At 37.1% G+C, this 25608-nt stretch overlaps 1 protein-coding gene across 8 annotated transcripts in view; it reads left to right on the top strand.

Annotated features, from left to right (window-relative positions):
- MTHFD2L (methylenetetrahydrofolate dehydrogenase (NADP+ dependent) 2 like) overlaps window positions 1-25608 on the top strand; it is a 142697-nt gene that overhangs the window by 49819 nt on the left and 67270 nt on the right. For 6 of the 8 annotated variants that reach the window (XM_046656365.1, XM_046656362.1, XM_046656366.1 and 3 more), the window contains one exon: window positions 6441-6533. In XM_046656365.1, coding sequence (XP_046512321.1) covers window positions 6441-6533 — 93 coding nt within the window. Of the gene's footprint in view, window positions 1-6440; window positions 6534-7941; window positions 7977-23214; window positions 23421-25608 lie in introns of those variants that run through there. The other 2 variants (XM_046656370.1, XM_046656369.1) reach the window with 2 other exon arrangements.

Raw genomic sequence — 25608 nt, 5'->3', positions numbered from 1 at the left:
GAGATTGTATGAGTTAATATGTGTAAAGTATTAGCACAGTGCTAGACATGTAGTAAGTTCTCATATGAAGGTTATTTACATCACATACGTTTTGGCTCTGCCCATTTAGCTTCTACAGAGAATGTCTCTGTAGAAACCTATTTTGTTTGTTTGGTTTTATGCTTACAGATGCAATAGTAGTTTTTGGAGAAAGAAAGACATATTCAAATCCAGAATCTTTAGGCCTCTGGAAGCATTTGTCCAAAAACAGAACTCAGGCTTCTTTCCTCCTTCGGGTGCTGTTTCTTCTGTTGATGAGTACTGAGTTTTCCTTCCTGTGATTTCCTCAGTGACTTTTCCTTTAAACCAGACCATGGTATGAATTAATATTTCGGGAATGACTCCGTTTTCCCTTATGTAGGGAAAGTGACAAAGCAAAACCCTCCATGTGAGATTCTCGCTCCTATTTGGTTTGCTGTCTTGCTTCATCTTCTGATGCAGGTACAAGCAAATATTTGAAGAACTGCCTTGTAGAAAAGCAAGTTGAGACTTGTTCTGTGTTGCTGTCGAAGATAGATCTAGAATGAAGGCAAAAGTTGCAAAAAGGTAGACGTCAGCTCTTGTAAGGAAGAAGTTTCTAACAGTCTATGCTAAGTAATATGCCTTCCTCATGTTTTTATGGAAAATTAATTTATCAGTGAGAAAGGATGAGAAAAACATGGTTAAAGGGGGATTGAAGTAGAAGCCAAACAAATTCCTACTCAGATCAAGAGCCTGTCATCCCTAAGACCTTTAACTGCCACTACGCTGTTCTCAGCTGCAGTAGATAGTGATGCTCTGTGCCAACACTGTAACTTTTACCTCCCGTTAATATGGAACTTATCACACTGTATTATAATTCTGATTTATATATCTCTTTTCCATATGAGAGTAGAGAATTGTGTGTCGCCATTGCTTAGCATAATTCTGGGATTATTTCTTGATTATTGAATAAATGAAGGTAGGGAATAGCTTGGAAATGTCCAACAAATTAAACTCCCCATCTAAGTAATTGTAACAGAAAAATGATGCTCTAAAATGAGACGTATTGTGTTATTTTTCTAGCTTTTTTTAAAAATAGCAAATATTGTTTTCCTCAAATTGTCACTCTGCATTAGTTGCCAACAACTCTTTGCTACAATCTGCAATTTTGCATAAACTATAGAAGTAATGATAGTCTAGAGCACTCTCAGGTGGCTTCCAGGAGACAATGCTTGATCGACTGTGGACTTTTATATTGTACGAAGCAGATCCTGCCCAGCAGTTAATTATTATGTTCTAACAGGACCCTATGACTCTAGGAGATAGGTTCTACGTCTTTTATTCTTGGTGTATCTTACAAACGTGATGTAAAGCCCTGGGCACAATGAAGTTGCTTAAGACTCTGCTAATAAAAAATTTTATCTGGGTCTATGTGATAGTTAAAAAAGCTAGGTCCTCGCCCAGGCTGTTATCATATGCACAATAAGAGGATAAAATTGATCGTGGGAAAAAGTCATCTGAGGATCAGTCTACTGAGTAGCTGCTGTAACTTGTTAGTACTGGTTACCCTAGTTAAAAGTTGAGGAGATAGAAAGGATTACGTACAGCAAGACAGAGAATTCCTTGAAGAAAAGTAATGGGGCACCAGAATTGAAAATGGGAATGACAAGAGTTTTCACAGATTAAATAAGAATATAGTTAGCAGAATAGCTAGCTCTCAGGAGCAGAACCGGTATCAAGGTGCTCATCAGCAAGGGGCAAAGGCAGAAGGGTCTGAGGCGTTATTTGAACACATTTGCTTTTAACTCCCTTGGTTCACTTCTCTTTTGCTGTCATCATCTGATCTACCTTTCCATGGTTTGATATCCCCATAGTCAGAAACTTATCAATCAAGTCTAAATATAACTTTGATAGTTACCATGGGTATCTCTAGCCAAACTCACTTAGGACTAATAGCAAGTTAAGTAGATATTATTGAAGGGGAAGTAGAGTTACCTAAAAGATCTTTCCATGCTGATTGCAATTCATCTCAATATTTTTTTGTTTTGCTTAAAACTTTACAGATTGTTAATTATATGTATATACAACTCACTGGATTTTTATGTATTTTTCAATTCCTTGCTGAAATCATCAGTACTGATGAAGTAGGAGGTTTTGGTTTTGTTTTGTTTTTGATTTTAGTTTTTGTGGGGATTTGGGAGGCTCTCCTTTGGAACTAGAGAATGCTTGAGTGGGTTGCTAATGTCTAAGGGGACCTTTCTCAATATAGGAGAGATACTCAGGTAGAGATGGGAGGATGCTTCATAATTTTGATGCGTTGGGATGGTTCTAAACATATACTCCACATTTGTTGATGGTTCGTAGCAAGTGAAAGAAAGAAAAAACAGGGGAGACCCATAGACTTTTACTCTAAGTAACTGGGCAGAAAGTGGTTCCGTTAACTGAGATGAGAAAGACTCCTATCAATGCTAGTTCCTCTCTGTTCTTCCTTTTCAAAGCTTTCCTAGTTATTGTCTTTTATTTTTCCGTATTATCTTTAGAATCAAATTATATCCTTCCCCAAAAAAAGCAAAATTACAATTTTTTAATTGAAGTTGTATTAAATTTGTAATGAACATAGGGAGAATTGATATCTTTATAATATTGAGTCTTTCTATCCAAGAACGTAGTTCATCTTTCTAGTTCCTCAGTCTTACTTATATCTTTTGGTGGTGTTCTAGAGATTTTCACCTACCATATAGATTTTGCACCTAAACTTGTTAAATTTATTTCTTACTATTTTGTCTTTTGTATTGCTATCATAATAGGGTCTTTTCTTTCATTATATCTTATAACATGTTATATATGAAAGCTATTTATTACTGTATATTCATTTTTTACTTGGCTAACTTATTGAATTCTCTCATTGCTTATAATATTCCAGTTTTTAGATTTATTTAATATAAACATTTTGACTTCGTTTATTGATCTTTTTCTAAATTCTTTTGTTTATTTTATTGTTTTTTATCTAACTTTTTAAGTTAAATGATTAATTCACTTCTTTTCTTATTTCTCTTTTATTGATAAAATAATTTGTCTATGAATTTTTCTCTAAGCTTTGCTTTATCTTTATTTTATAGCATCTAGTATGTAGTACTTTCAGTATAAATGTTTCTAGAAATTCTTCAGTGTTGTTTTGTGGGGTTTTTTTGACCTGAGGATTGATTAAAGTAGGATTTAAAAAAAATTTCCAGTGGAAGGGACTTTTAATTCCTGATTTTGTCATAATTATAACTTTAGAGTTGTGATAAAAAAAATCTGTAGTTTATCTAACTGTCCTTTGTTAATAATTAAAATTTTATTAGTAGACAAAATCTTACCATTTAAAATTATATTCTTTGGGTACATGAAAGGAAATACATGATCTACTTTCAGAATTTGATATATTTTAATCGAGTATATAGCATTAATTATGTTATTTATGTTTTCTATATCTTTGATCTGTCATGGATTAGACAGGTGAATTAAATTTAGCGAATACGTGTTTCTTTTTCTATTTGTATCTTCTGTAATTTATGCTGTATGAATTATATTTCTCTTTTGTTTGTTGCTTATATATTTATCATTGTTCTATCTTCATTTGAGTCACCCCTTTGCATTATAATATGCACCTCTTTATTCTATTTAAGAACGTCATCTTTTTTTTTCCATTTTCCTGCTATACATTTGCTATACGTCTTTCATTTTCAACATTTCTAAACAGCTTTGTTTTAGATGTGTCTTACATAAAGTTTAGAATTAGATTTTGCTTTGTGAGCCAATTTGAAAATATTATTCTTTTAAATAGATACAAAAATTTATATTTATTGTTATGACAAATATATGGTCTGAATTGTCATATTAGTTTCTGCTCTGTTTGTTGTTTTTATGGTTTCTATTTATTTCTTACAATTTTTTTTAGTGTATGGTTTTTCTTATATTTAGGAAGGTTGTGGCCACCTTAATAATTTTAACTTTACGCAGTACCCTTTGTTATCTATTTCTTTATATGGTATCCACTGATACTCTAATAAAAGAAATTATAAAATGTTTCCTTTTTCTTCCCTGATTCCATTTCTTTTGTCTCCTACCTGATATTTACCAATAAAAATTATCTTTGTAGTATGTTTCCTTATACTTTTAAATATTCTTATACTTCTATTATTTGGTTGGTCAGCTTTAAATGATATCTGTCAATTTCAGTCATTAGATATTAGACAATCAGCAAACTTTCTCATTTTTGCCCTTCCCATTTAAATTTTGTTAGTTGTACCATTTCTACATAATCAGAGCAAATAGCGTTACATTTTGTCTGTCACTCCAATCCTCAGCTTTTTTTGTCTTAGTTTTGTCATTAAATATATTCAAAACTCTCCAATGGTGCTTTTGCAAGTTCCCTCAGATATATTTTGATTCATTAAAGTTCATCTTGTAGCAAATTCCTCAGAGAAAACTCATGGGAACAATATTCCCTGAGTTTTTACATCTTCAAAATTGTCTGCAACCTTTAATCTTGGAGGATTTGACTGGATATAAAAGCGTTGACTCCCAGTTTCTTTACATGAGTCTCTTGTAAGTATTGCTCTGCTGTTTTCTGGAGTTGATGTAAAAATCTGAATTTTTACCTGATTGCTCATAAGATTCTTTTATTAAAAAAAAGATTAAACTTAAAAATCTAGCACCTTTACTGAAATATGTCTCAGTGTTGGCCATTATAGGTCAATTTGTATGGATTTGAGTCTTTTTCCCCCCACTTTTTTGTGACTTTAAATTCTTAGTTTTTAAATTTTTGGCATAATGGTTGGTCATAATGTTCAACTTTTTCATAACGTTTTTCTGTTGAGTTTATTGGTATGTTGGTAAATTCTTTTAAAAATATTTTTTGCTTTTGTTTTTTTGAGTCTACCACTTTTAAAACATATCCTTTTATTTACTTAAAAAATTTGCATGTAGTAAAATTCACTCTTGGTATACAGTTCCGTGAATTTAGACAAATGCCTATAGTTATGTAACTACCACTAGAATCAGAACAGTTCCATCGCACCCACAACTCCCCTGGGCTGATCCCTATATAGTATCCTTTTATTAATGTTGTGTCAACTCCTTTGAAATTTTCTTATCATTGAATGGGTTCGATTTCTTGGGTCTGCTGTTGGCGGGATACTTCTGCTAGGGGTTGGGGAGGAGGTGCTAGGCAGCCTTCAGATTCCTCCTTCACCACTTTCACAGAGTTAAACTGCTTCCTCTTGAATTGGCTCCTCTGCATATGTCTTTGTGTTACCACCCATTGTAAACTGTACTGGGTCCAACAGGGCCGCTTCTGCTTTTGTTCCTATTTTCTCTGCTACAAATAAGAGAGATATATTTTGCGTTTTGACGTGAATGCTTCACATTCAGGAAGTATCTTTCTACAGTCGTTTTTGGAGATCTGGGCTGCTGGCTGCCTTTTTATTCTCTACATTTCTTTGCTGCATTTCTCCCGTGTGGTTTCTACTAACTCTGCTGCTCCTGGGTAACTCTTAAGTGTTCTTGGAGTCTGTTAAATGTGTTAAATGTGTCTTCTAGTTTTGCTAAAAATGGAGATTGTGCAGTTTTTGTTGTCATTAACTGTATGTTATCCAGGAGGGGAAGAGAGAAGATACTGTCTCACACAGCCATGTTCTTACTGCAAGTCCTTCCTTTGACTGTCCTCGTCACTGCCTTTGTCTCACTCACATTTTAAACACTGGAATCCATCAGCCTGCTAACCTCTGTTATCACACATCACTTCATTAAAGCATGTGTGAATACTTCCTGTTACATCCTAGACCTCTTCATCATTTCCTGAACTCATAATTTCAAAGTTGGTCCATTTTTCCCTGCTCTTCTTTTGGCTTGGAATGCCCTTTTCTTCCTGTCCTGATTAGGTTACACCTGCTTATACTTTAAGACCCCAAAAAACTATATTGCCTCCTTTAGGAACCCTTCCTCGATACCTCCTCAAGATGAGGCACTGCTACAGACGAGGCAGAAGTAATCTCTCACCAGAGCTCACACAATACGTTGCCCCATTTTTAGTGCACTTATCTTGCTGTTTTCAGTATTTACATATCTTATTATCAAGCTAATGCGTATCCCCTGCATCTGTGTATTAACCTGTCAATACATTCAAATTCTGGGTTTCTGGGACTCTACTTATAGCTCTCCTCTGATGGTCAGCGCATACCCTCATTTTGGTCTCTGATTTTCCACTGGTCAGTTGAACAGTACAACATTTTGGGTCTTCTAAGTTTTCTTATCTAGCTTTTGTTCTCAAAGTGATTTGATCATTTCAAAGCAATTTTCCTGCCTTTTGGATGTAACTGAAACTACTCTAAAATTGGTGCATTCATAAATTTTGACAAAGCTCTGTAATCATTAACAAGATTTCTTCTGCATTCCAGGTGATGCAACTGTGACAATAGCTCACAGATATACCCCCAAAGAACAATTGAAGATCCATACACAGCTGGCAGATGTTATCATAGTAGCTGCAGGTGAGTCTTTAGTGGCATGTCATCAGCAGAGTAATTCCTGCCCTAATTGCTGACACCTCCATAAGAAGAGCTTCTTGGGAGAGTTAGGTATATGTATGACTAACTTCCATCAACTGTATTCTGCCTCTTGGCAGTCATCATATTGGTCCATCGTACCTACGTTAGCATTTGTCATTTCATTATGGAAAACCCAAACAGCCTTTGGAATGACAGATTAAACACAAAAACAAATGTCACTTTGCCAATTTGTTTGACAGACATGATTGATTCTAAACATGAATGAGCTATGGGGAGACCAGTAGGAAATGCTGTTGAGAAGATAGCAGGGCTAGTTCATGCAGGACCCTGTAGGCTATGGTAAGGACTTTGATATAAGCCAAGGATGGCTGAGAGCAGGAGATTAACACGGTCTGGCTTAAGTTTTTAAAAGATTACTCAGGTGCCGGCCCAGTGGCACAGTGGTTAAGTGCGCATGTTCCGCTTCTCGGCGGCCCAGGGTTCGCCAGTTTGGATCCTGGGTGCGGACATAGCACTGCTTGGCAAAAGCCATGCTGTGGTAGGCATCCCACATATAAAGTAGAGGAAGACGGGCATGGATGTTAGCTCAGAGCCAGTCTTCCTCAGCAAAAGGAGGAGGATTGGCAGTAGTTAGCTCAGGGCTAATCTTCCTCAAAAAAAAAAAAAAAGATTACTCAAACTGTCTGAAGATGAACTGACTCTAGCGGGGCAAGAGTAGACACAGAGAGAATAGTTTCATTTCATGGATCTAGGTTTTTTTCCATGACTTGTTTTATATTCAAATATACAAAATAATTCTGCCCTTTCCTTCGACTTTTACTCTTGTCAGGTGGTGTTTCTACATTGCAGACAGTTGTGACTCTCTTGCTTTTTCCAAGTCTTGAATGAGAGCCTTTCATTTTGTTTGTCAATTAGATGTTAGTGGGAATTCCTAGACCCTGCATTTGAATTGCTGAGTATTTACAAACTATGAAGCGAGAGTAAAAGTTCCAGAAGAAGTTGAATTTGATGAAGAAAATAATGAGAGTTTAAATTAGTTTCAACCAATTTAATTCACTTTCTTATTCTAATATAGACCCTTTTCTGGAACTCAAAATATATATGTGATGACTCAGGTGGAATAATTCACCTCTTTATAAAGTAAAAATAGAAATACTCCCTTTTCCAGAAGTCGCCGGTAAGCTGGTGCAGCTACCCACATTTCCTGTTTTTCTGAGAAATTATATTTAGATGATATCAAATGCAAATTTTTGAACTGGATTGACAGAAGTAAGACAGATGTTTAGAGAGGCAATAAACTTTTTCAGGCCACAGATAAACATTAAATGAAATACTGCTACACCAACTGATATGTTCATAGACGACAAATATTACATTGATTTCTTTTTAGAAACACTTGGATTCATACACAAGACTCAGAATTTGGTGAGTAGAGAGGAATTTGAGTTGTCATCTTTGTCCATTGCTAACTTTAGAGAGAATAAACTTTACATTTTTTAAAGGAGCTACTTGAATCTAATGTTAAATTGAAAAGGACATTTCACAATTTATCTTAGTTCCCATTTATCAATTATAATATTGAATGAATATTTTTTTCTAGTAGAGCAAAACCCCTCAGAATGCATTCATGCTCATGTTTTTCTTGTCATGAGAAATGGCAAATGGATGATCAGGCTCCTCTTTCAAGAACAGCTGACATTTTATTGTGACCAAATCAAACTTTATGTCACAAGTCATTATACCACATTGTCGTGATCAATGAGTTTCTCCTGTAGACTGATTGTACACTCCTTTGTAAAGGCCTAAATCAGCACTGTGTACAAGGTGTTAAAAAAATAAGACAGGAGGGGCTGGCCCCGTGGCCTAGTGGTTAAGTTTGATGTGCTCTGCTTCGGCAGCCTGGGTTCATGGGTTTAGATCCTGGGCATGGACCTACACGCTCATCAGGCATGCTGTGGCGGCGACGTACATACAACATAGAGGAAGACTGGCACAGATGTTAGCTCAGGGTGAATCTTCCTCAGGCAAAAAGAGGAAGATTGGCAACAGATGTTAGCTCAAGGCAAATCTTCCTCAGAAAAATAAAAAATAAAAAAATAAGACAGGAAAAGAAAAAAGGAAAATAAAGGAAGAGAAGGGAAAGGAAGAACCAAGTTTATATAAAATTAACAAAATTGGAGCCGGGGGATACTCAGGCCCCTAGGTGTGAAGACAGATTTGAGGCTCTATACCACAGCCACCCTACAGAGTATCCTCTTACCACCAGAGGGCACCAGTCAGGTGTGCAGCTAATTTAGACAGCCGGTTGGCCACACACAGTCCTAATCCTGGCTGAAAGACATTTTGAGTGAAGGCAGTGTGAACAGGTCTTGTTCCCTGCCTTGTATTCTAGCTCTAATGCCTCTATCTAGATACAAGGGTATGCTGAATGCTGGAAGGCAGTCCTGTATATAACCCTGCAGTCATCCCGAAGAAATAAATATTTGGATAATGGGAAATTTCGGGAAAAAAATTTGAGAGTTTATGAGAAATAACTAAAGATTGCTAGATTTCCACTTCCTTCATAATTATCTGGAGAATTTGAGGGTAAAATGTGTAGATATTGTAAATTACAGTGAAAGTAATGAGAAGGCATGAATTAATATAGAAAGAGATTCCATATAGCCAGACAGTAGGAATGAAATATTACTAAATGACCACCTCATGCATTATGTGTGGGAAATAAACAAATACAATTAACAGTGCGTATTAAAGAAGGCGATAGTGATCTAATGGCAGAGGTAGCTGGAACAGGGAAGGCTTGATCGTTGTCATAACCAGAATGTCAGCATATATGGAAGCAGTCCCATCTAGGAGTCATGAAGAGTAGAAAGGAGGAGGAGTGTGTGATGTATCAGAAAGATTGATAATGTCTGAGGATGGCAGTGAAAAATCTGGTGATGAAATCTCGGAATGAGCTTGCAGAAGAAAAAAACTAAAAGAGGAAATCATTATGTGAAGATCTTGGGGCATGAATAAAATTAGCTTAGGTTCATATTATTCTCACTTCTCCAGTTTCTCAAATTCCTGTAGTCCTAACCTTATAGGTTTAAGGATGTATATCACTTACCTTTTAAACATTTCCCCACAAAAATTGAGATTTAGACTAATTTAGAAGCTCAGATCTGAAAATCAGATCCTGTCAAACTATACATTTAGAAATAAGAGGTTTCTAGTCCCTGCTCAAAGCTACTTCTCTGAGTTTGTAGAGAGAATCAGTCTGTTTCTAGGGCACTTTATTTACTGTGGTTATAGCACTTAACACCTGTTTATGGTTGTCTGCCATCTTCACTAGACTGCACCATGGACAGCACTGGCTTTTTTTTTTTTTTTAGCTTGGTAGCCAAGTGCTTAGAACAATATCTGACACATGGTGAATACTCAGTAAATGTATGCTGCATTGATTTTGAGATTACGACTGGAATAAAGACTTCTTCAAACTGATATAAATTTAGCTGATAAATTTTTTAAAGTATAATTTTATAAGGATGAAATCATGAGTTTAGTTTTTGGTTGATTTATATAGTAGCAGCATTATTTTTGTGAACTACTAAACATTCCTAGTTTATCATTGTAAAGTAATTGCTAAAGCCACAAAAGTGAAGGATTTTTTTCATAAAAGAATGGTTCATGTCATGAAAGTGGTGAATGGACTGATTTGAATATAAATGTTAAGATTAAGAAATTTTGAGAAGGGTAGAGAAAGTAAAGAGACTGTTATAGACATCTAAAATATCGTTACAGTATTAAACAGTTGAATGGAAAGAAGTAGTTTACAGGAAGGCTAAATTAGCTTGTGTAAGGCTGATGATGAAGAAGGGAGAGCTAGCCAGAATCGGGCACCAATTCTAAGAAGGTGTTAGAAGATCCTTCGTTTCTCTCATATCTCATGCTTCCAGGAAGTTGGGGTAAATCCTAAGTTTACAAAAGTTCTAGGAATCTTCATTATCCAGGCAGGATAGGCAAGTTTCTTCTGGACATTGTCCAAAGGACCCTCCACCCATCTGAGTAAACTCTGTGGAACTAGCTTCCTTCAGAAGATGAGCTGCTGAGGCAATGTCACTTGCATATTAACCTCTGGATGCAGTGTCATAGCCGGTGAAAGCTGGTGTTTTGTCCACTAAGCCATCCCCTCCAGCATGATGAATGAACCTTCACAGTCATAGCTCTAGCGTCTCTATTACAACACTTTTAATGATAGACACTGTAATATAAAACAGGATAAATGGGCAATTCAGTAGAGTAATTTGGAATATTCATACTTACTCGTCATAGAATACAAGGTGACCAACCACCTTCTTTTCACCACTTCTCCCATCATATTATCAAGTTTTAGATACACTCCCATTAAACATCATCCTAGGTTCTCAATAGATTTTTCCCTCTGGTGGATTTCCTCCTCCCTGGAGCAGAATTAGTAATTTTCGGGATGCTAGGACACTGAGAAATTCCAAGGGGTGGGGCATGGAAATAGTCTATTCCACCATCTGCAGCTCATGCAGCTCGGGAGTGGAGCTTGCTCACTGTCAGCTCTGGGTACTTCCTGAGTGCGTGCCAGCACATTTCATGGCTTCATTAATGCTGTTGTTCTTCCATATCCTATTTCTCCTTCTCCATCTTGTCCCCTTTAGCCTCTGCTTCTCCACTTAGAATTCCTTCCTGCCTTCCTAAATTTGTCATTTATCTCAATTTTGCCGATTATTTTCAATAGTATAGAGTAGTGTAAATGCATAAGCCTTGCTAGAATAAGAATTCCAGAATTTAAATCCCAACTCTGCCACTTGTTAATTGTGCATCCTTGGTTAAGTCATCTCTCTGAGCCTCAGTTTCTTCAGTGTGAAGAACAATAACCTCTAACACAGTGTTATTAAGCTAGTCAACCCATGTAAGCCTTGCTCAGTGCCTAGCGTATTGCAAATACTGAATAAATGTTATAGGCTAATATGTTAGATGTTAGTCCTTTTTAGGCCATTGCATATGAATATTTAAACAATAATTTAGAAATAAGAAATCAATTGATTATTAAGCTACAACTTCTATATAATTAAAGGAGTATACCTTTGGGTTACTTTTAATATTAACTATCAGAGTTGACTGGTCATCATAAACATACATAAATTAATCTAAGCAATGACTTAGACGTACGAGGCCAACTTCATAAAAGCTTTATTTTTACTTAAGATTTGTGGCTTCTCAGGATGACACCAACCTTTGCTCATAGCTGTAGATTCTGTGATCCCTGGATGAATCCTCTCTTGTTCTCTCTCTTCTGGAACGGTCTGACTTTGTGAGGGGTTAGGGAAGGTAGAGGCACGTAGGTGAAGGGGTTTGTTCTCTCAGACCTTGACCCACCCATTCTCCTTTCTCCTCCTACCTCTTCTCCCCTCCCCATTTCAGCCCCCACAATCCATCCTGAGCCTCAGTTACCCCATAGGCCAAGCCTAGCTGATCCACAACAAGCAAGCCTTAGCCGTGTACACGAAGGGACGCAACTACTGGGTTTTTTCCTGGTATCAGTAATACATCCTTTCCTTAAAAACCTAGAAAATATGGACAGTAAGAGGGGGAAAGAACAGTATTCCCAGCCAAAGCCAACCACAGTTGACAATTTGATGTTTGGTCTTCCACTATTTTATATTTATATGTAAATCCAAATATTTACACAATTCTTTCATTCTGTTCTTACTATTCGTATTTAACAGCTCCACGCTGTGTACGTGTTTCCTCATAAAATGCATTCTTCTAAAACATGATTTCTAATGACTCCATAGTGTTCTGTGCTATGGGTACACCATAATTTATTTATTCAGTTTTTGATTTTTGTACATTTGGATTGTTCCTGTCTTTTCCTATTATAAATATTTCAGTAAACAACTGTGAACATCTTTGTAAACACCGAAGATTATTTGCACAAGGCACCTTAATATTTATTATATTGGTCTTAAGTTCTTTATTTGCTTATGAATGCTTACTTATATTCTCAAAAACAAAATTAACATTTAAAGCTTTGTGTATACCAAAGGTTATGTATGTGTTTATAATATTAAGGCATATTTTATGCCTTACATGTGTGTTGTTAATCAGCTTTAGCATATACAAAGCTGGCATATGTGTATCATTCGTAACCCATTCTGTAGGCCTGTTGCCATTACAAATCAGTGCACTGCAAGGCTTTAGGGAAACATGCAAGAAGATGGGGGGAAAGGGACAAGAACATGAGACAGTGTGTTATAGTAGAAGCATGGACTAATTTAAAGTAAGGAGGGTCTGGGTTCGATTTCAGTTTTAACCTTAAAAATCACATTTAGGGGCCAGCCTGGTGGCGTAGTGGTTAAGTTCACCCACTCTGCTTTGGCACCCCAGGTTCTCGCAGGTTCAGATCCCAGGCGCGGACCTAGCACCACTGTCAAGCAACTCTGTGGCAGCATCCCACATAAAACAGAGGAAAACTGGCACAGATGTTAGCTCAGCAACAATCTTCCTCAAGCAAAAAGAGGAAGATTGGCAACATATATTAGCTCAAAGCCAATCTTCCTCACACACACACACACACACACACACACACACAATCACGTTTAACTCTCTGGGCTTCATTTTCAACTATCACAAAATGAGGTAATACTACTAATGGTACAAGCTGCTGTAAGAATTAAGTGCCTAGCACATAATTGGTACTAAATGAGTGTAGTTTTCCTTCCTTCAGTGTGATACTGTGTTGTGACCCTATGGCTAAAATTACAGTATGCTTCAAATGAAAATATACAAAAATTTATCATCTCGCACCAAAGGACTTGGTTAAGTTGCTGTTACTTTGGTATATAGATTGTAAAAGCTATCTATGAACTATTACTCTTACATTGTTCCTTGGCCCATGTTATCCTCAAAGGGATGAAAACATTCCCTGGAAATCGAGCACTGGAGAAGCATCCTGAGGCCTTGTTTCTTTTTCTTTATTTGCCTGGGACCCTTCTATTTTTTTCTCAACTTGTTATAATTACATGTTCTCATGAAAAAGCAGTTGCAATCATTTCATCTCCAGTGTTTTCACTTGGTGGCGTCAACACATGGTGAGCTGAGACTGACTCTTCCTTTGGAGGTTCTTCTCTCTACACATATATACACTCCTCTTTTCCATGGGTAAAACAAGCGTCAATAGCAATAACCAGGAAACTTCTTCAGTAAACACCAATTAGATCAAAGATCTTTCTTTATTATGGAGAAATACAGATTTCCTTTGAAATGTGTTTTAAATTGTTAAACGATATGATGTTTATACCTAATTCTACTTGGTTACATAGGTGCATGTCACCGGGGGAAAGGGCCCCTTCAAGGTATGTCTCTAGCCATTGGCATCATCATTTTGTTACATTTTTATGAAAAGTCTTCAAAAAATTTATATTATGAAATATTTTAAATATGCATAAAAATAAGCAAAAGAATAGGGGCCGGCCCAGTGGCGCAGCAGTTAAGTTTGCACATTCCACTTTGGTGGCCCGGGGTTCACGGTTCAGATCCCGAGTGCGGACATGGCACCGCTTGGCAAGCCATGCTGTGGTAGGTGTCCCACATATAAAGTAGAGGAAGATGGGCATGGATGTTAGTAAGGGCCAGTCTTCCTCAGCAAAAAGAAGAGGATTGGCAGCAGATGTTAGCTCAGGGCTAATCTTCCTCAAAAAAAAAAAAAATTAAAATTAAAAAAAAGAAGCAAAAGAACAATGTTAACACCTATACAACCGCTAACCAGATTTGTCAGATTTGAATATTGTTATGCATGTTTTCAATTTCTACATGCTGTACATTTCTGGAACTTGTTTTGTTCTGATTAACCTTGTACTTTGAAGATTGCTCATGCAAATGCATGCAGCACTAATTGTATGGCACTCAGTTACTTGAGTATCCACTTTCTGTTGACGGATATGTAGTATATAATTTCCAATTTATTGTTCTTATAAACAGTGCTATAGTGTAAATGGCTGTACATATTTCCTTGGGTTCATTCACTCTTTCAGCAGATATTAATTTTGCCTCTACTTATATCAGGATCTACATCAGGTGCTGGAACACAAATACACATAAAATATAGTTCCAGCTCATGAGAAATTCAGAATCTAGTAGAGGAGAAAGATATGCAAACAAGTTAGTGTAATACAGTTTGTTAATACAGTATTAGAGGTGTGTGTGTGTGTGTGTGTGGATATGTCTATGCCTATATATGTCTGGCTATTATCTAGGCAGACAGAAAGAGAAAGAAAGAGAGACAGAGAAATAGAGAGACAATGACCAAGAGGGACAGAGAGAGGGACCACTGAAGAGGGAGTGACAGCTGTGTTTCACTGACTCTGAAGATGGATTGATTGAGCTGGGTCCCATCCTACAGAATGAACAGAAATCCACTGAGCAGAATCAAAGAAAAGGGGGACTTCTGGCAGTTTAGACCTGTAAAACACTGTGAATATACCAAAGAAAATGTTAACTATTTCAAAATGATAGATGCCTGTCTGTGAGTGGTAAAAGATAAACCTGAGCATTTAGGAAGGGCCAGACAGCAAAATAAATGAGATTTGGATTTTATCTTGTAGGTCATGGGTGATCTTTAAATAGTTGTAAGCATGGGAATAATTTAAATTTTAGAAGGATTACTCTGGGTTACCAGATAAGGGATGAGGCTGGAAGTAGCATTGATGTGGTTTTAAACTAATATAGGAGTAATTGAAAGTGAGACAGAGAAACAGAAAGACTTTCTGGCTTTGCATCCTGGGTACGTGGTGTTACCATTAACAAGGAAGAGCATATAGAATGGAAGCGAGGTTCAGGAAGGGTAGAAGATGAGTGGGTGGGATTTAAAACCACATCAATGCTACTTCCAGCCTCATCCCTTATCTGGTAACCCAGAGTAATCCTTCTAAAATTTAAATTATTCCCATGCTTACAACTATTTAAAGATCACCCATGACCTACAAGATAAAATCCAAATCTCATTTATTTTGCTGTCTGGCCCTTCCTAAATGCTCAGGTTTATCTTTTACCACTCACAGACAGGCATCTATCATTTTGAAATAGTTAACATTTTCTTTGGTATATTCACAGTGTTTTACAGGTCTAAATGATGAATTCCATTTGAGCTTGTTGAGTTTGAGACACTTGTGGTATATTCAGGTGGAAAAGTCCAGTAGAAGATTGAGATATGTGGATTTGGGGTTTGGGAGAGAGCTCTAATCTGGAGTGACAGGTTTGGAAGTCATTAGCATCAACAGTATGGGACACTGAGGCATGGGCCATACCATCTAGAGTGAGCTTGTTTGTACTGTGTGGATTGAGCAGTCCTATTCTGAAATGTCTGAAGCGTGTTGGTTGATGTAAGTTACATAACATTGCCTTCTTGCCTCTGTCTAACCAGTGCCAATGAAAGATGGCCTATTCTTGCTGCAGCATTCACTTTCAATAATTGTGTAAGAAAAAAATTTTTTTCTGAAACTTTGCTGTTTTATACCTATTGTTCTCTTGTAACCCCACCCTTTATCATCTTTGAAAGCATTTTTTAAGTAACGTGAGAAAATGTCTTTAAGCCAAAATACTCTCTGTAGTAGAGACAAAATTATATTCTAAAAATAGAATGATTGACTTAACTTCACAAATGTTGAATGTTTTACATGTATAAATTTAAGCTTAATTAATAAATGTTTCTCACAGTCTGTATTTTCTGTTCACGCTTGCATTTCTGGTCTGTGCATGATGAGTTTGTCCTCACCGTCCAATGCTTTACCATCTGATGCATTTGATTCCCATTATATTTGCTTGGCCATGTTACCCTCTTGATCTGCTTTTTATAGCCTTAATTCTCACAGCCTATTGTATTTTCATAGTAGTTTTGTCCATAGAAAGCCCGGTTTCAGTAACCATGTATTTCCCATGTCTATTTAATAATTTTAATGCTTTATAAAACAGGAAGAAATTGTTTCCTCAATCCTTTATGGTCTGATTATCTGATTTCTGAGCCTGGGTTGCCTAACTTTTTCTTGAAACTTCTGTTGACTTAAATTCATTCTTATTCTTTAAAAAATGGGACCTGAAAATGAAAGTTCTGCATGCTCTGGATGTGCTCTGTCATTCTTTCTGGTCATCTATTCCTGACCAGTCTGTTTTTCTGGTCATCCAGTCTATTTTTTTGTATTTATTCTTCCATCCTTGTATTGTCCATTCAACTCTCCTGAGGTTCTGGTCAAGGCAGACATGATCAAGACATTCAGTGTCTACATGCTAGTAGGGATTGAAAGCCCTCTATCTGCTTGTTAGCAAATGATTATCTCTGCCTTCAAAGCAGGATAGGTTCTAGGGTATCTAATCCATAGCTAACAAAGGCTGGTGTCTAGAGCCATGATATTTTCCCTGGTATATCAGTAGATGATTTAAAATCTACTCTAAGGCTTCTGTGCCCTTTTTGAGTATGTCCCTTGAATATTATCACCCACTTCAACAGATGACTCTAATAAATGCTATATGGACCACATGGAAGAGAAAGTTTCAGGCATTTTTTCTACCATACCTTCGGTGGGCTTACCTCTTTGTAATTTATTGGTTTTTCCTTAGACTTTGCTTTATATGAGGCTGTATCAAGTCATAATTTATAGTTGTAGAAACCTGTTTAACAACACCCGTGGTAAGGCATAAAATATGCCTTAATACTAGTAAATTTTAAATACATCATGCTAACATGGGATGACATTGGTTGCCTTTATTTAAAGTAGAAAAGTCCTCTCTCAGGTATCACATTGTGAATTTTGCAGTGTAACCAAAAAATAAAAGAGGAGAAGGAGAATGGAACCACGGAGGACTTAGATAAGGTACAGTATGTGATGAGTGAAGAACAGTAAGAATTACAGGGGAACACTACTGAAGGTGACCACATTGAGGGGACAGCATTGAAGTGACTCCCACTGTATTGTGACCTCCAATAGCCAAAACCATGTCTTATTTATCTTTGCATTTCTTGTACCCAGTGAAGAACCTTGCATGGGGACTAGAAAACTCACTGTTGATTGAATAAAATTCCTTCTTTGAAAGTCAGGTGCTTATCTTGGTTTGACCTTTTTTCCTAGCTGAGGAAGGCCTTCACAGGGGGAGATGATCTCTTCAGGATCCATTCAACCTTAGATTCTCCTTATGTCTTGTTTGGGGCTGTTCCACTTTATGAAGGCTTAATATGGCATTACGTCAGCACCACTGACTCAGAGCTTGCACCTGCAGAATTCAAGGGTTGCGTAGGGAGGAGGCAGAGAAACAGCTGAGAAATGATGACTGTCCTCAGTGAAAGAACGAGAAAATGCTCTTGCTTTGCTCTCTAGTGTGGGTAGGACTATGAGCCCTTCTTTGGTGAAGTCATCATTTCTGTGGTATATTCAGAGTGTGTGGTATTGCTCGATGTCTCTTCCAAATATGTGTTGATTGGCAGAAAGTGAAATGATTTCATTAGATCTATAGTCGGTCATTATTAGTTGTAGCTTTGCAGTAACATCCACATACCTGATTAAAATCCAGGAAAATTGAAAATTAAAAAAGAAATTCAGGGATCAAAATGTCACACATCAACACTTGTGTAGTAATCTGAACAGAGGCGGTGTTTGAAATGGGCTATGGAGACTCTGACTGTGCACCTGGCTACCTGCTTTAGGTGTGGCTTTGGTTCTGAGGGAGAGCAATGAGAAGGAAGGAACCACTGTGTTGGCATGGATCTCCTCAGGCAGCTTTCTGTCTAAGTCCCTTCTTTTTACCCATTTGTGTAGTCAGAAAAAGGTTTCTAACTCTGGCTCTTCATCTTTCACCTAAGTGCATTTCCTCCAAATTTATTTCTGATTTGGGTCATTAATAATTGCTTATTTTAGAACAGCTTACCTTTGTTACAAAACCTGAGGATTAATGAGTACTGTGCATGAGTGTGGGCTTTATTACTGTGGTTGGAACAAATTCAAATAAGTCATAGTTCTTCTCTGAGTGTGCAGATTGCAGGCAATTCACTCTTAGTATCTTACTAATATGTGCCCTTTAAATCAGGATCCTAATCAGTATCAGAGATCAGATATTCCATTGCAAAAACAAGGCAGATTCAGTTCAATAATATTCTATTGCGTTTCTGTTGTGTGTTTCATAATTCATTCTAAAACATATTTTAAAGATAACCAGGAGGATTCATTATCTCTGTAAAATACACACACACAAATGCAACAGATGCATGACGCACACAGCAAAGGACACATAATAATTATAATATACATTCTTCCCAGGATAGTTGGTCAGGATATTCCTAAAAATAATGTGGTACACCATGTCAGAATGAATGAGAATCGCCCCTTGTATATTAAGACCACACACTGTATATCTTTTACGTCACTAAGATATCACCCCGTATTTACTTTTGTTGAATAAAAAACTATTTGAAGGAGTTTCCCCTTCCTTTACTTTATGATAAATTCTCTGACTTTTTAGTGGAAGCTCTGCAAAGGAGTACTGAATGGCTTGGAAAGAACTCAAAAATGGCGTTAGTTTACAATGGGCACTAGATTAGAGAGTAAACTTTATTTAATATAAATAAATAGATTTTAAAACTTGTTTCACATATAAGCTTATCAACAGACACTATCTCAGTTCCCCAAATCCTACATCTAGGGAGGCTTGCAGAGATAATATTCAGGGATATCCATCACAGGTTTATTTATGATAGCAAAAAGTTGGACAGCCTAAACACCCAACACATAGGGACATTTAATGAATGATGGTGTAGCTACTAAAAGGAATTCCTACAGCCAATTATATTTTGAAAAATATATTTATTAGATTACATCCATGATAAAAATCCAATATGAACCTTCCTCCCCCAACACACACACACACATTGACAAACAGAAAAACAAAGATGGAAGAAAAATACAACTTGAGAAGAGTGGATATCTCTGGCTAGTGGGGAATAGGTGATAAATAAATATTGATTCCTTCTTTATCTTTCTCTGAATTCTCCAAAATGTATTGATCTCATAATTATAAAATTAAATTAAAAAATATTAAGATGATCCATTCCCAATCCATGGCAAGTTTCTGCCTGCTGTCCATGTTGTCTTCTGGGACTGTTAACCTTTTAATATAGAGGAGCATGGGAGTGGTGTACTAAACTGAAATAGCTCCTGTCCTACAAAGTACCAAACATGTTAATTAAATGGCTTTTCTTGGAAGAAAAGAAATGAAAAGAGATGTGAATTAAATGAATGAATTGCATGAGATGTAAATTATATCTCAATTTGTTGTTATTAGTGCTATGGAGTCAATTCCGACTCCTAGCGACCCTGTGTACAGCAGAGTGGAACCCTGCCTGGTCGTTCTGTACCATTCTCTTGCCTTCTGATGTTATATCAGACAATGCTCTGCTGCTATTCATAGGGTTTTCATGGCCAATTTTTTTCGGAAGTGGGTAGCCAAGTCATTCTTCGTAGTCTCTCTCAGTCTAGAACACTGAAACCTGTCCACCATGAGTGAGCCTCTGAAATATTTGAAATACCAGTGGCTTAGCTCTCCGTATTACAGCAACACGCAACCACCACAGAGGGGTGGTGTGGTTCCCTGACTGAGAAATGAACCCCTGCCACATGGTTAGAGCACCAAATCTTAACCACTAGGCCACCAGGGCTGGCTATATCTCAGTAAAGATTACCAAAAAAAAGAGAGAGATGGAAAACTGAAAGACCTAGGGATGCTCAAGTTTGGCTTTTAAATTCACTTCCAAATATATAGAGGAAAGAAGTCATCTAGTTTTCAATTAGCACCAAGAAGGAGTGGAGCAAGCATATGAAGGAAATAGGTAGGAACGGAAAACGTGTACCTGCTCTCATTTGCATTCCTGACTCCTACCTTTGCCATTCTGTCTTGAACATCCCTTGCTGCTGAAGCTCTTTCCTCTTGCCTCAAGCCCCTAGAGCTATCCAGATGTCATTAATACCTGGTAATGCTGAGGTCAACTGAGGACAAATCCAGATTTTAACTGAAGCAGGCTTTATATTAAATAGGGCCACATCCATTTTTTTGCCCCTATATAAATATTTTAAACCTTAGAAAAACCCATATAGTTTCAAATTTATCTGATTCATCTCCTGCACTAGCTAATCCTTGATATATAAGGACTAGCTTATATATCAAAATAACTTATATATCAAAATAGCTTATATACCAAAAATATATAAGAACATTAAAATTTTTTCCTATATGATTAAATAACATATTCTCATATTTATGAGTATCATGGGATATTATTTTTGAAAATGTGATAGTTGTTATCAAACAGATTTTAAAATAATCTTTGAATAGAGAGTTTCAGTATAGGCTTTTCATCATTTTATTTATTTAAATATCAGTGTTCATAATGTTTGTTATAATAATGACTCATATTTATTGAGCATTTCTGAAACATCATCTTATTTAAACCTCATAACACCCTTATGAGGTCAGTAAGGTTATTATCCTTATATTATAGATATTGAGGCTTAAAGTGAATTGATTTGTTCCTGGTCATGTAATGAAGTGGTTGAACCAGGACTAGAAAGCCCCTGATCTTGATTCATCATTCTGCTTTTGGGTTTTGCTGCCATGATTTTGGAAAGTGCCATGTGCTTGTATTTTCCTTGTTTATTTGCTTTATCTTAAGTGACAATGTTATAATAATTGAAGAAGCAGGCATCAGGCATGCATAACTCTTTCTCAAGAATTTATAGTTATGTTGGTCACACTTCGTATTTTATTAGTAACACTTCTTAATAGAACCAAAGGGGCATATTTATGGAAGACAAAAAATTAGCATGCATTTAAATTTGCAAAGCTTTCAGAGTTGTGACTACAATTCTGTAACTCTCTGCCAATAAATAACATTTCACATTCCGATATTCAAATAGCAAAAAAGTTGGCATTTTCCTAAGCTGAGTAGAGTATTACTACATCTTTACTTCCAGTTCTGCTTTTACAAAACACAGCCTGCCATATGTGTCCCTTTCATAGTGTGTGGCGATGATGAAGAGCATGCTCACAGAGTGATGCTGACATTCTTTAGGAATCAATAAGCTGCTGAAAGGGGCAAAAATTATGCTTTCATCTCCATTCCGTTTTGTCATAGACTCATATTTGTTTCTAGCAAAATATGTGCTTCAACTGGAAAAATTAAGCTCCTGGTAGCTTTTTTATATGACTTTTATGACCAAGGAATTAATTTATAAATCAATCAAAATCTTTTTTTTTACCTCTTTTTGTTCTTGCATATTCATTAAATGGTTTCTCACCATCAAATGTGCCTTGTTAGAGATTCTGGCCTGTGACTCTGGGTGGAAACTAGTTGGTACACCACTCATCCTAGATTATTTAGGTCAAGGAAAGTCTCCCCCTTCCTTCCCCACCAAAGAGACAAAAATAACAACTTGAAATTTATCACTTTTGTTTCCTAGAATCATCTAGAGATCATAGTCACATGACAGTGGTGGCTTAAAACAGGTAAAATCGGGGCAATTTTAGTGCATTTCTATGTGGTCCTTTAGCCATACTTGTTTTTCTTTTGAGGAAGATTAGCCCTGAGCTAACTACTGCCAATCTTCTTTTTTTGCTGAGGAAGACTGGCCCTGAGCTAACATCCATGCCCATCTTCCTCTGCTTTATATGTGGGACGCCTACCACAGCATGGCTTCTGCCAAGCCGTGCCATGCCTGCACCCGGGATCCGCACCAGCAAACCCTGGGCCACTGAGAAGCGGAACGTGCGAACTTAACCGCTGCACCACCCGGCCAGCCCCTAGCCATACTTGTTTTTTACCCTAAAGAAATAACTAAGGATATTCATAAAATGAATTGAATTGCTAAAATTGCCAAAAGGAGATTAACAATGACATTTATTTATGGAAATTTAATTCTACCCTGACTTCTTTGGAAGAAAAATTTTGAAGAAACTTATAGAAAAAGACAGACATTTTAGTAATATAGAAAGATCATTTACAGTAACTTAATATCAGTAAAGCTGTATACAATACAATATTCAGATTGTGTTTGAGATTTCAATTAGAAGACTAAGAAGCCAAAGGCAATTGTCATTCATCAATTGTCATGCTCTGTGCTTTCATCTAATTTTATTTTTATAGCAAACCTAGGGCAAGGAGTGGGAAATATTATTGTGTTTATTTTTATAACTGTGGAATATAATCTTACCATTAGTGTAAGATCACACAATTCATAATTGTCAAGGTGGAGATCTGTTTGTTGCCAAAGCTCAAGTTCCTTCCCATGAGAAGACTGTGTACTTGTGCAGACCAAATGGCAAACCTGACTACCCTCCTGGGTAACTACTGGTTCCTAATGCAGAGCTGTCAATATCATTCCATTTTCCCCCATGAAGAATTACTCATACCATACTTTGTCCTGTCGTGTCACATGGAGCAGAATCACAGGTGTACATCTACATTTCCCCCTGAAATTTGTGGTTGGGAACTCCTGGAATTTCTGCTCACTTCTCTTTCCCCTCTTGCCGTCCTTGCTCCCACTGCCAACTAAGACCTTTCCAAGACCTGCAGAGACTCTTACAGCTGTTTCACTTTCTTGTTCCTTCTCCACAGCCCTGCAGTGCCAGCTAAGCCAATTAAATTATAAGCACAAATGGAAGAAACTTCTCAAATAATGTTCTCTCTCCTCTTGGAAACTCTTCCCTCCTCACCACCAAGAAAAAAAGAAACATCTCACAAAGAATACTTTGAGTTTATTGGTCAGAATTCTGAGGATTTATCTGTTATCTCCAGATGTCTAATAGGTGCTCACTGAACTGTGTTCAATTGCTTCCTCACATTAACTCCTTTTCACCAAGTTAAAGTGTAAGGGACAAGAGGCTTGGGGACTTTCCTATTTTCCCATGGGACTCTTTTCTCTTCTCTTTCTCCTAATTAGATTAATGTGCTGCTTCCCAAGGACTGGCATACCTAGCTGGTCTAAAGCTACACTCTCCCTCCCTCCCTTTGTGTACTCAACACATTTGTTAAGCACCTGGTAGTGTCAGGCACTGTGTTAAGTGCTGGGCGTACAACAAATCTCACTTAGTTTCTGCCCTTGTGGAGCTTGAAGTCTATTCTAAACAGACATTAGTCAAATAATGACAAGCAAATGTAAAGGTGAAGTTTGAAAACTGCTGAGAGGAAAGTTCAAGGGCTATGGGTGTATAAGCAGAGGGGAGCTTAGTCTAGTGTCAGGATTGCTGTGGCCACAGAAGGCCTCCTGGAGGAAGCGGCTATTCAGCTGGCATACACTTTTCAAGAATTTGTTAATAATAAGCAAGAAAGACCTTTGCAGTTTTCTTTCCTTTTACCAGTTTTAACTAGGCACCTTGTGCACATCTGGTGTATTTTTATTATAGTGCATTTCAGTTTTACCAGTCACCTTTCATACCATACGTTTGAATTCTCTGAGGACAGGGGCTCTGTTGGTTATCCTTGCACTCCCTGTGTCAGCCTGTCTCATTATGCTCCTCTTAGGCTGCGTGGGAACGGGTTGCTATGGTCGGATGAGAATTCTACCATGAAGTCTTGAAGCTTTCTCAAATCCACTTTTGTGGATTTTGTTGATTTTTTTCAAAACAAGCATTGGCCTTTTTTGGTATTTAGTCTTATTATTTTCTTTTATTTGTTTGTTTTAACAAGCGTTTGTTTACCTCAAAAATTTATTTCCTTGATTTGCCTGCATTCATCTCAGGCCTCTTCAGAGTTCCATGCTCTGCATATTTTTGGTGTTTCCAAATGAATATGAATGTGTCGCCCTTGTTTTTAGTTTGGTCGTTGCATCGCAAAGTATGTTTTATAAGCAACAGTAATTCTCCCAAAACAAAGCTTGTCGGCAAGGTAACAGGGCCACGTATTAAATCCCTATGAGGACAGATTGGTTTTCTCACATTCTCTCAGAGTGCCCATTCTTTCCTGACTTTGGCATGCACACTGACCTCATCTATGGCAGTGGACTCTGTGAGGTTTGGCCCCAAACGTTGTTTAATAATATTGTTTTTGTGCTTTATGGAGGCCCAAAATTAGAAATAACACCATTCAGCTTGTTGATAGGTGTGACAGAGCAATCCTCTTGCTACTGTTTGTTCCAACTGTTGTTATGTTATTATTATATGTTTAAAGTTGTGCCACTCCCTGTTTGGGGGGGTGCGTCTCAAGTGAAGAGTGAGATCATTCATTGTATTCATCACCACAGTCTTTCCAATCTTCAGGGAGTGGTATGATCCTTAGACCAGAAAGATGGATGGGATGGGGAGGTCTTTTCTTGGTGTAGAGATAGATCCTTTTATTGGCTTGAAGGAAATGGGTCAGAGTGCCCCATGGTCTGCCTTTGTCAGTGGGAAGGAAGATATCAAAGCAAAGACTGGTAGTGGGTACAGAAGGCATCCAGGAGAGTTGTGGTGGATTTGAACTAGCCCTCTGGGCTAGACTATAGTTTGATTTCAAGCAAACTTAGAATTTTGCAAAAGCAGTGCTCCCAGTGTGAGTTTAAAAGCTTTTCAGTACTTAACATTTCTCATGAGATCAATGATGATGTTAACAAGTAAGATGTTTTGTATCATATAACAATATGTGACAACATTTGGAAGATCTGCATAACTCAATTAAGTGATATTTTCCAAATAAGCAATGCATGATGACACTAAATCCATTAAAAGTATAAGATAGATCAATATTGGATTTTAATATTACAAAGTATAGGAAGCTCATTGAAATGGCTTCAAATTCCACAAGGCAAAAACCGTTAAGAAACTATTACTTGAGGGAGTGACATCAGCATCATGGCAGAATGAGTTCTTCGCTTAGACTATCCTCCCTAAGGTACAAAGAAAAGACACTGATAAACCAACAGAGGACATTCACACAATACAGTAGACGTCTGAGAGATCCATGCAGTCATTCGTCTGAAGGTGGAGGTGCTGAACCCCCCCAGGAGGTAGTGGAAAGAGGTAAGGGGATCTCCTC

This window comes from Equus quagga, chromosome 3 (genome assembly GCF_021613505.1).
Source record: "Equus quagga isolate Etosha38 chromosome 3, UCLA_HA_Equagga_1.0, whole genome shotgun sequence".
NCBI lineage: Eukaryota > Metazoa > Chordata > Mammalia > Perissodactyla > Equidae > Equus > Equus quagga.
The sequence above is the reverse complement of the archived record's forward strand: the minus strand, read 5'-3'. Positions and strand labels throughout refer to the sequence as shown.